At 33.8% G+C, this 12595-nt stretch overlaps 1 protein-coding gene across 1 annotated transcript in view; it reads right to left on the bottom strand.

Moving 5' to 3' along the window:
- The window catches only part of wts (serine/threonine-protein kinase warts), a 29218-nt gene that overhangs the window by 8695 nt on the left and 7928 nt on the right, over positions 1–12595 (bottom strand). The window contains exons 6-10 of the mRNA XM_074177454.1: positions 10699–10778; positions 7759–8135; positions 4151–4853; positions 673–851; positions 336–613 (exon numbers count right to left, since the gene is read on the bottom strand). Coding sequence (XP_074033555.1) covers positions 336–613; positions 673–851; positions 4151–4853; positions 7759–8135; positions 10699–10778 — 1617 coding nt within the window. The remainder of the gene's footprint in view (positions 1–335; positions 614–672; positions 852–4150; positions 4854–7758; positions 8136–10698; positions 10779–12595) is intronic.

Raw genomic sequence — 12595 nt, 5'->3', positions numbered from 1 at the left:
TGCTTTAAAAATGGGACTGACTTTACTTATTTTCCAAACTTATGGGAAGGTGTTTGTTTTCAATGTAAAATTGATGATGATTTGGAGAGGTTTGGTTAGGATATGAGCACAATATTCGACCAAGAACCTTGGGATTCTATCGTGGCCAAAGGTAAAGTTATCCTTCAACTATAGAAATTAAACCATGAAAATTAGTAAAATTTGCAGGAGCAACTTACACACGTCTCTTCACTTCTACAAAGACCAAGCAAATGTCAATAATGGAGACAATGCATAACAAATTGAGATTTTCGCATAGTTCCAACTTGGAAATTGAACAAACCTTAAGAACTCACCTTGTACTGCGTTTCTGCCGGTGTATTCGCCAAGAACGGCGGCTGACCCACCAGCATCTCATACAGAATCACTCCCACACTCCACCAATCGCACACGCGCGTGTATCCGGTCCGTTGCAAAACCTCGGGTGCGATGTAGTTCGGCGTGCCGACCAGAGAGTGCGCCAAACATCGATGCTCGCGGCGTCTCCGCCTCTCCAAAGGCTTCAGACTCTTGCACTTGCACTCTTCATTCCAGTCATCGATCGGATCCATCGAGTCTTGCCTACTGTGGTCTCCTGAAACGACACAACGCAAGTTACAATAGGGACATAATTATTACAGAAGCAAAACTAACCGTTAGGTTGGTAGTACTTCGAATTGTGGGTCCAACGGAAACCGGTGCATAGACCGAAGTCGGTCAGTTTGATATGGCCGTCTTTGTCTATCAAGATGTTGTCGGGTTTGATGTCTCTGTGGATGAACCCCATTTTGTGGACGCTTTCGACTGCGCATGTCAATTCTGCTATGTAAAATCTGTAAGGTTTGAAAGAAATGTTATGTTTTGTTGGGTGTATGATTCATTGTTGTGCTGATAATTCAGAGACAGTGTCATTCACGTACTTTACCGCAATAAAAAAGCAATAACGTTTTTATAACATTCAAAAAAGCTATGCAAATATAGTATGCCCCAACTAAGATAATATTTTATAATGAGTATTATTTTTATAAGTATATTGTGCTTCAATAAATTGGTCACTGACAGATCTACAGAGTGTCTCAAACTAAGATTACAAAACATCAATGAATGATAATCGGATAACAAATTCCAAGAATAAATCGAAAACAATGTGGAACATTCTGAAAAATACAAATGATGCTAAAGTAACAAATAATAGCTGCATCACAATCAAAACAGAAAACAACACGATGATATCAAAACCAAAGGAAGTTGCTACGATGTTTAACAACCACTTTACAACCCAAACATGCAGTAAGAACTCAGGTAGTATAGGATTAGCCGAAGAACAAAGCCACAATATTTTTAGAACCGACTAATCATACAGAAATATACAATATTTTGAATGACCTACAACCGAAATTTGCTAGTGGATTTGACTCCATTCCTCCTTAAGTCTAAAAAAGCTGTGAGATTCATTTGTGATCCTCTGGTAGATGCAATAAATGAAAGTCTGGTTCTGGTATCTTCCTAGATAAGTTGAAAATAGCAAGAGTAATACCGATCCACAAAAAAGGATCGAAAGCGGATTTAAATAACTACAGGCCGATATCCATTCTACCTTCGACTTCAAAGGTCTTTGAGAAAGTAACCTACAAGCGATTGCAAACCTTTTTGAATCTAAATAAGATACTTGCTCCACAACAATGAGGATTTAGACAAGGGATGTCAACTGAACTTGCAATTCATATTGCGATAACAGAAATTATGAATAATATTGAGGAAAGTAATAGGGTAGGAAGCTTGTACTTTGATCTATCAAAGTCAGTCATACTATTTCACTAGATAAACTAGAAAATAATGGAATTAGAGGCAATGCACACGACCTTATAAAATCATATTTGTATGGAAGATACAAAGTCGTAGACATTCAAAATGACCAACAAACTTATTCTGATAGAAATCTAATTACTCAAGGAGTTCCACAGGGGTCTATCCTAGGACCAATATTGTTCTTGATATACGTGAATGACCTTCCACAATCACTTGGTACAGGTCTAGTCTGTCAATTCGCAGATGATACGTCGGTAACAGTGTCTGGGTCTGATTCAAGAGCTCTCTCCAGAGGGTTATCTGAGATAGCGGAAAAATGTTCAGGTGGTGTTCGGAGAACAGGTTAAAATTGAACACAAACCAAACAGGACTAATCCACTTCAGAACTTTCCAAAATAGACAGGAATCGATCTATGTCAAATTGGAAGATAAATCTATTCCAGAAATAAACGATTTCAAATTTTTGGGAGTCACAGTTGATAGCAGTATCAGATGGGACACACATGTGAATAAACTGAACTCAAGGCTCTGTTCTGTAACAGGAGTATTTCGAGCAGCAAGGGACCAAGTATCGTTGCACAGCATGAAGGTATATTATTATACACATGTTCAATCTATTATTCAATATGGCATTATATTTTGGGGCACATCTACTATGGCGAACAAAATATTCAGAACTTGAAAGTATATAATTCGCTCTATGTTAAAATTACCTTATGGGTAATTACATGTAGACAATACTTCAAAGAACTTGCTATATTAACCGTTCCTTCCTTGAATTTTCTTCAATTAGTAACTTTTGCAAAAAAACACTACCACATCTTTACAAGGAACTGTGATCATTATTCCGATCAAATGGCAATAAATACTAGAGGAAGAACCGACCTCAATATACTAAAACACAAATCATTTTATGAGAAGGGACCCCACTATAAAGCCATTAAGGCATATCAATCACTCCCAACTGAAATAAAAAATACTAAGTACCTGAGAAAATTCAGACTCCTAATGATAGAGTATCTAAAAGAAAAAATGATTACAGTTTCAATAGCTGGTGATGGGTCTTAACGTATTTGTCTCATTAACTTTCAAACTACAATCATTTTTAGTAGATGTATTTATGCATACTTGTATTAACTTTACTTAGTCAATGAATTGTATTGTAACCTTGTCACTGTACATACATTTTAATGCATTGTTTTATAACCCCTGACGTGCTATGTCCTCAGTTGAATTTACGGCAATAAAGATTATTATTATTATTATTATAAGTATCCGATATTTATTAATACAAAAATCATCTGACTAATATAGTGTTGTAAATCATGCCCGAAAGGAAATATCGCCGGCCGCCACTGGTAACAATAAACCAAACTTGACGTAGCTGGGAGCGTGGGAATATCCAATGTTACTTGCCGCTCGGAAGCAGCAAAAAATATGCTACTGATGTCGATGGAACTAAGGCGAAAATTCTACGATGTTTCATTGCGATATTTAAACGCTGGCTGTAAGCGTATTCGGCAGTCAAGTACACCGCGAAGTGAACGCTACAGTGCGGTACGCGAAGTCATCTAGTAAGGCGATAGACATTAAAATAATAGTTGAAATTTTTAGTTGAAGTGTTTGGTGTATTTAAAGTGAAATTAAGTTAAGTTTGATTATTCAGTGTAGTCAATTATTGGTGAACCCACGGGTAAAAATGTAACAATATATTTGAGAATATTAATTGATAACAGCACCAAAACATTTTCATTGAAATTCCTGGTTCCCCCATCAAATTTTACAAATTATATAATTGTGATTGGCTATTCATTTAAAAAATATGTTCTATTTATTAAAAATTATAGAATCAAATAATTGCTTACCATAAACTCAATAAATAATATTCGAATGTTATTTAAAGCTATTCACTTGTTGTTTGCGATGTTTTACTTTTCACCATTAACAAAGTGTCCAATTCACCCTTTCTTCTTTTGAAGTAGTTTTACATATTTGATATTACACGTTTAAAGTTATAAAATTGTCTTAATAACTTATAACTTCCCTCACGACTCAACTTATAACTTAATGCCTTACTCAAAACTATTTACTTCTGGCTATTGCTCTACTGAAAATGTGAAATAATGACTCAAGTGGGCGGAGTATTTTAACACAGAACAATTTTACGTTTCTGCGCCGACCCATTTTAGTTTCTTCGACCATTTTTATACATAGGCAATTAAAAATGGCAATATTATATTTCAGAAGTATATTACAGTATGGATGACTAACTAAATAGATAAACTATTACAGAGGATTCTTTTTACAGAACAGATAGACTTACCTTGCCAGTCGCTCCTCAAATATCCCCAGTTTGATAAGCAAAGACATCAAATCTCCGCCGGGAATATAATCCATAACAAAATAGAGAATATCCGAATCCTGAAACGAATAATACAACTTGACGACCCACTCGTTATCTGCTTCGGCGAGGATGTCCCGTTCCGCCTTCACGTGCGCCACTTGGTTTCTCTTCAATACCTCCGCCTTCCTCAAGGTTTTCATGGCATACAGGTGGTTCGTGTCGATTTTCCTGACCAGCGTGACTTCTCCAAAAGCTCCCACCCCTATCGGTTTTATTCGAACAAACATGCTCTTGTCCATCTTCGCCCGTTTCAATCTGATGTAGTTCGATTCTTTCTGAGACAGCATCTTCCTCATCTGCATCTGCGCCTCGGGGCTGAGCCCTATTTTGTTCATCTCTTTTTCGAGCTGCATACGCCTGAACATCCGTTGCTTGTAAGACTTTATCACGTTTTCGATGTGTTGTTCCATGAAGAATTTGAATGCTTGGGGAGAGTAGTTTTTCACTTTGCCGTCTCGTCTTTCCTCTTCTTTTTCTTTGCTGATTTTTTTCCGTTCAGGTATAGGAGACTGATGTTTTATTTTCGTGTAAGGGGGTAGCTGAGGGGGAGTTTCGTTGTGTTTGTTGTCCCCGTTACCGTTCATCTGAGTGTTGCTGTTGTTGTTTTTGACAGAAGAGGATGCTTGAAAGAAAAATAGAATCAGGTGAAAATGGAAAGAAATGCAATCATTCAATTATTCTTGATTACATCTTCAAGCTACGTATAAGATGCAGACATATGATCTGTTTATAATAACGTAGCTTTTATAAATAATGTGAAAAGGAAAAGATACATGTTCCACGCATCTAATAATAGTTTTTTCCTGGGTACCAAACCTCTACCTAACTCTAAACACAATCTTCAGATAATAAATACAACACATCCAGCATTTATAATAATAATATTTGTTGATTTCTTTAGGACATCCTAATATACATACATTATTTTAAAAATATATAAATAAATGACATATAAATAACAAAAATGATATGATAGAAGAAAAAAAAAAAGAAACGCATTTTCTAACGATTCCAGAATGGTTTCAACATGAGGATATACATAACAAATATATTACAAAACAGAAAAAAGAAAATCAGGGATGAAATTTTATATTCTTCATGAGTTTTTTTTTATTGGAAAACATTTATTGAATATTTCAACGAAAGTGGGAGTTCATTATGCTCATTCAAACCTTTATTAAATAAAGACTTCATCGTACTAGTCAAATTAGTTCGAGGAAGGTGGAAGTTTTGGGAGCTACCCTCTCTTGTTAAGTGGTTGAGGATTTGAGATTTATATATATATATATATATATATATATATATATATATATATATATATATATATATATATATATATATATATATATATATATACATACAGAATTCTTCAAAATAAGTTGGAAGCCAGTTATGTGTTAGTTTGAAAATGAATATCATTGCTAACTTGTAGTCTCTGGGAAACAGACAGCCACTGCAATGTACTTAACGTGTTTGATATACTTGTATACCTATTCACTTGTAAAATAATCCTCATGTTTAGACTCTGTAACTTTTGTAAAGGACATACCTTATTTTGGTCAAATGAGTATAAAAGACTAGCACAATAATCAAAATGGGGTTGGATTATACAATTACATAATGTAATTTTTGAGTACATCAAAAGCTGAGATGAAATTCTTGAGAAAAAATAAATTTCTTTAGTATCTATAATCAAAATGAGCATGAAGAGATAAACGATTATCCACCATGAAACCTAAGTATTTGAATTCACTTACCAACTCTATTACATCACCTGCAATTTGTAATCTTATGTTGTGATAGCTTATAACCAGTTGATAAGATCATATATTTTGTTTAGGAGGTGTTGAGTTTTAGTTTATTGCGATTCATGTACTTGAAAACATTTTTTAGTTCATTATTCATTTGATCAGCAAGTGTTTCTATATTATCTCCTGAAATTGATAACAAAGTGTGGTCTGCAAAAAGGTTCATGAAATCACAACCATTGATGGTATCTATATCATTCAGGTATATTTAAAATAATATAGGTCCCAAAACGCTCCCATGAGGTACCCCAAAAACCACATCGTGAGATGATGACACTGAATCCTTTATCTTGGTTACCTGTTTGCATTGTGATAAATAATCAGTGAGCCATAACAAAACAGTTTCCCTAATAGCAATAATTTGCAGTTTATTTAGTAATATGTGGCGATCAATTGTCTCAAAAGCTCTTTTAAGATATAAAAATACAGCTATAATATAATGTCCCTTAACTATTGATTCTTTCCATTTTGATATTGTGACTTATAATGCAGACTCACATAAATGGTCATTTTCTGAAACCTGACTGATATTTTAGTAAAATATCATTATTTTCTAGATATTCAATGAGTTGATTATAAACTGCGAGTTTTAATATTTTTTCAATACAAGGCAATAAACAGTTAAGAGCACATGAAATGTATATTAAAAAGAGCTAGATTTGAAAAAAGCATATAGATTAGGTAGATGGATAGACATATACTTTATTGTCCAAGAAAATTCAATCTTATTGACAAGGCTTGTTAAAAAATCAGGTATATATAGCACTTCAAAGAATAAAAGAAAAGAAACAATTCAAAAACACAAATACCCAGAAACACAATTTGAGCAAAACCAAGTTCACATATCTAATAGATGAAATATAACAATAGAAAATAAAATTTAACAAAGTTTTTAGACAAAATAGTATGTATAGTCCCTTTCAAAAGATGTAAATAACAAATATACACAATTTGAACATAAGTTCACGAGTCCTGGCAATAAAATAAGATATATCCCAGTATAAAATATAATTTAAAGTATAGGTGTCAATATAAACAACAAAAAAACACCTATATTAAATCACAGCAAAGTTCCATTGTAATATCCATCAAGATTGTAGTATGCTTTAGTTGCAAAGGCATCTTTAACAAGATTGCTAAACCTTTTATAGCTTTTTTCCTTTCTGATTTCGTAAGGAATGTGATTATACAGCTTTTTACTTTCATAAATTAAAGAATACTTTGTTTGGCTCGTTTTTGGAACAGGAAAATGTATTTTATTTTCAGTTACTTGCCGGATTATGTAATTTGTATGTTCCGGAGTTCCAACCATATTATGTTTTTTGTAAATCAGGCAAACAGTTTCAAGTATGAAAATACAAGTGACAGTGAGAATTTTTTCTCTCAAAAATAATGGTCTGCATGACTCAAGCCCTCCCACCTTGCATAAGTATCTAACCGCTCGCTTTTGCAAAACAAACACTGAATGAAAAAGTTGTTGACTGCAAAATCCCCAGAAGGCAACACCATATCTTAGGTGGGACTCAATCAGGGAATAATATACCATTTTTGTTGTGGATGTTAGGAATTAAGCAGTTCCTAAAATAGACCCCTTCAGGTTTTTATATATTACATTAGTTTTCTCCAGATATTTAACGAGTCTTATGTGGAAACTTCTTCTTTTTGCTATTTCAATATATAGGATAAAATTTGATGACTCCATTAAATTTGGTACTGTACCTGTAGGAGGCAGAGGCGGCGCCCCGTTATCTGAATACTGGTTCCGGCTATCTCCTGAACCGGTCGACTGCGGACTATCAGACCTGCACTCGTTGTTCACGATCGGAGAGTACTTCCTCTGCAGCGGGGCGTGCACGTGGGGGCTGGCGCGCGGCGACTTCGAGCTGTCCACAGTGTACACCTGTCCGAGGTTCTCGTCGGAATACGGAGGCGGCGGCAGCGGCGGGTGCGCTATGCCCCTCTGCGCTTTTGCTTTGGCCTGCATCGTGCTCGCATAGCTCGGCGGTTCGGTCGTGGGAACGGTGACGGGAGCGGCGGGGTTTGACGAGGCGGTGGCGGGCAGCGGGGCGGCTGGTTTGGTGCCTCCGTTGGTGTACCTGGAAATAGGAGTATTCAGTATTGTTCCACACGGATCAAAAATTGAACTTATGCGAGTTTGAAGAAGAAATTTTGAGATAAAAAAAATCATTACCAACAAGGAAACAAATGAATATTATTCCAACACTAAACTGTTCATTTTTGACACTTCGACACGTGAAGATGATCACTTGCTAACCAAAACACGTGTCGAGGTGTTGAAAATAACGATTTGGTGTAATATTCATTACTACCCCAAAGATTTTAAACAGTGCATCAAAGTACAACAAGGAAACGGTTTATCCTTGCATTGAATTAGTAAAATCCAACAATTTCCCAAAGGTAGTATTACAAAGTAAGATAATAAAATATACTTGAGAGAGAGAGAGAGACATATGTTCAGTGTCATAAAAAATACATCTTGTCGACAAACATTTTTCCTCAGGGATCAATATTGGGCCCCCTTCTCTTTATTATTTATATAAACGATTTGCCAAATATGTTCTCAAATATCGAGACAATTATGTATGCTGATGACACCACATTTGGCATCAGTATCAATAAAGGGGAGTGTCCGGCTACAATACTTGGGGAAGTTATGGAACAAGCAAAAATCTGGTTCTTGACAAACAAGCTCATACTCAATGAAAAAAAAAAACAAAAGTCTCATTTTCAAATCCAGGCTATTCTACAATGTAGAAAACGACCTAGACATGCTGCACACTAAATTTCTGGGTGTAGATATAGATGTCAGGCTATTATGGAACATACATATATATACAATTTGCAATAGACTAAATAGTGCAGTATTTGCTATAAGAAAAGTTAAACAACTTATTAACTAATCCACTGCAATAACTACGTATTATGCACTGTTCGAATCCATTATTAGATATGGCTTGTCTGTCTGGAGCTCGGCAGCTCAGTTTCATTTAAATGCTATATTCGTCATTCAGAAGAGGGCTGTAAGATGTATCATAGGAGCTAATTTTGAAGACTCCTGCAAACCAATCTTTAAAACGTTGAAAATAATGACACTTTACTCTCTGATAATTTTTGTAAAGTTACTATATGTCAAACAAAACATTAATAGTTACTCTGTTGTGTCCGATATACACGGTCACAATACTAGAAATAAAGATAATTTGATTTTACCTCAAACCCGGTTACAAAGAATGGACGATACTATTGATATTAAAATGTACAATGCCCTACCTCTTACAGTACGTTCTCTGAAATATTAAAGACATTACTTACAGAAAATCCCCTATATGGTATTAATGACTTTTTCCATTCACTCCCGGGACCATAGAGCAAAGATGCCTTTCACGATTGTATGTATGTACTGTATTATTATTTTTATTGCACTGAATCTTCTGAAGATTTTATATTTTACTTTTGGCATATGTTAATTTGATGGTATTTTGTGACATGTTCTAAAGCTGTAGCTTTGTTATGAACCAAATAAAATATTTGAATTTGAGTTTTTCTGCTATAAAAATAACTATTAATATTAATAAAGTGTTAAGTAAATATATAAATGTACACATATACAAACAATATGTTTGTTAAACTGTTTTATTGTACATGGGTAAAACTATGATTGAGTAATTTTTGTATAAATGTATAAATAAAAAACACTACAAAGAGAAAGAAAGAAAAATGTATATATAAACATACATATACAAACATATATACATACATATATACACATGAATATTATTAGGTGTTGAGGTTATCCTCAAAAAATTCAAATAATAATAATTAATGTCATTTATTGGTGAATACAAAAAGGCCATCGACTGAAGTCCTTCAGCAAACAGTATAGTAAGCCTTTTTGACCAGAGTTGCCTTCAAGTTTCTCCTAAAAGACACATTCTGTTATACTTTTCGGTAAATTGTTATACATTTTCACTCCATTATATATAATTGAGTTCTTGATTTCACTACTTATTGGGATAGGAACCTTTAATTGGCAAGCTTGTCTAGTATTGTGGTGAGGCGGAGAAGTAAAGGTACTTTTGTTCTTGCGTATAAGGTATGTTGATTCAAGAGTAAACAATGAACTCACAGTTGAAATTCCATGCATTTAAAACAATGGCTTACAAAGATCATTACACTTTGCTCCAAAGAGATACTGTACCGCACATTTTTGTAATATGAAAACAGATTGAAACATCGGTTTACTGCATACACCCCAAAATGCTATGCCATACCTTAGGTGAGAGTCTATGAGGACATAATAAACATTTTCTGCTGCGTGAAATCCTAATTCTTTTGATACTATTCTGAGTGCAAAACACCCGGAGAAAAGTTTCTTGTTTATAATGCCTCTATGCTTCTCAAATTTCAGACACTCATCAATATGAATTCCCAAGAACTTTGTGGAGATCTTATTTTCCACTAGTGTGCTTTCCATATGAATTTCTGGTATATTGCACTTAAAGGTGATTATACTAGTTTTTTTAGTGTTGAATGACAGCAGATTTGCATCCCACCATTGTTTAATTTCGTTGAGGTCATTACAGATGTTCCCATTTGAATTCTTTTTTTCAGTACAACTTCATATAAAAATAGACTTACCCTTTCTGTTGGATTGATACTGTGTATGATGGAGGTGGCGCTGACGTAGCTGGAGGCGTCGTCGATGTTGGGGACGGTACCTAATAATAATATTTATCAACAATTAATGATACCCAACATACATATGATAGGTCACACTAAATTAAATGAAACAATTACCGTTTCTCACGTTCTTTGTATAAAGATGGAAAAGTAGAAAGACAAAAGTTTCCTTTCCTGAAAATTAATCTCTCCTAAAAATGAAATGAAACCCATCAATTAATTACATTTCACAAATCATATGATATTAAATTCAAAATGCTAACTATGAAAGAATTAAGAACAATCATATCTAGTTTAGATAACAAATGCAATGCTGATATTATCAACAATAAAGTTCTTAAGAGTATTTTTGAAGTTGTAGGTCATGTTATATTGAATTTTGTAAATACATCTTTGAAAAATGGTCAATTTCCTGAAAAGCTCAAATTAAGTACTATAGTTCCAGTACCTAAGGTTACAAATACTAATGAAGTCTGCAATTTCCGCCCAATAAACACTTTACCACCACTTGAAAAAGTATTAGAACTAGCTGTATATAACCAATTCAGTACATATATTGAAAATAACAATTTATTAATGGAATATCAATCAGGATTCAGATCAAAGCATTCATGTGAATCTGCCCTCCAACTTACTCTGTCCAAGTGGAAACTATTAATTGACGAAAATAAATTTATAGTGGCAGTATTTTTAGACTTCAAAAGAGCTTTTGAAACAATCAACATTTCAATCCTTCTCTCTAAATTAGAATACTATGGTATTTCTGGCAATGTATTACAATGGTTTAAAAGTTACTTAGTCAATAGATCCCAATGTACGAAAGTCAACAATGTATTTTCGAGTGAAATAAATATTAATACTGGAGTACCGCAAGGTAGTGTATTAGGTCCCCTACTCTTCATACTATACCTAAATGATATTAACTATATTCCAGACTGTGAATTCATTAATTTGTTTGCAGACGATACACTACTCGCAGCAAGTGATGTTAATTTAGATAATGCTATTCGCAAACTAAATATGAGCTTACTTAATATTACAGTCTTTCTGAACAGAAATAAACTTAAATTAAATGTTAACAAAACGAAAGCCATGATATTAACAACTCCATTTAAATATAATTCAATTGATAAGAATACAATCAATATTAATATATATGGTGAATCTATTGATATTGTTGAAGAATATAAATATCTGGGTTTCATAGTTGATAACAATTTGAATCTGAAAAAACACTTTCAATACATCTACAACAAAATTTCTAAAAAAAATGTTTTTCTTTACAAGGATAAGTCGTCAACTAACATTTCAATCCAACTTAACAGTTTACCGATCAATAATTCAACCGCATTTTGATCACTGTGCCAGTTTACTTTTTCTGCTTGACGGAAACTGCATATCAATGCTACAAAAACTACAAAACAGAGGTATGCGAATACTGTTAAAGTGCAACAAATATACTCCTATTGCAACAATGATTGACGCGTTGAACTGGTTGACAATAAAAGACAGATTATACTATTTTTCAATGATTTTCATCTTTAAAATACTTACTGGTCAAATAGCACCTTACTTCAATGAATTTATCAGTTTCAACCATCAAATTCATAACTATCCTACAAGAGGTAGCAGTGACCTGTGGGTTTCAAGAACTAGTCTCTCAAGAACAATGAACTCGTTATTTCATAAGGGATTATTGAATTATAATAAACTTCCTATCAACATTAAAAAAAGCAATTCACTCCAACAATTTAAACACTCCCTTATGGAATATATACGATCACAGAATTATTAGATTAAGATCTGCATCTATTGTTTTCTTTTCATTGTCCATTTTCCCACTAGTACATTTTCT

This window comes from Leptinotarsa decemlineata, unplaced genomic scaffold (genome assembly GCF_025532065.1).
Source record: "Leptinotarsa decemlineata unplaced genomic scaffold, Ldec_3_MD MMD2_tig00002974_RagTag_RagTag, whole genome shotgun sequence".
Taxonomy (NCBI): Eukaryota; Metazoa; Arthropoda; class Insecta; order Coleoptera; family Chrysomelidae; genus Leptinotarsa; species Leptinotarsa decemlineata.
This window is presented reverse-complemented; position numbering and strand designations above follow the sequence as displayed.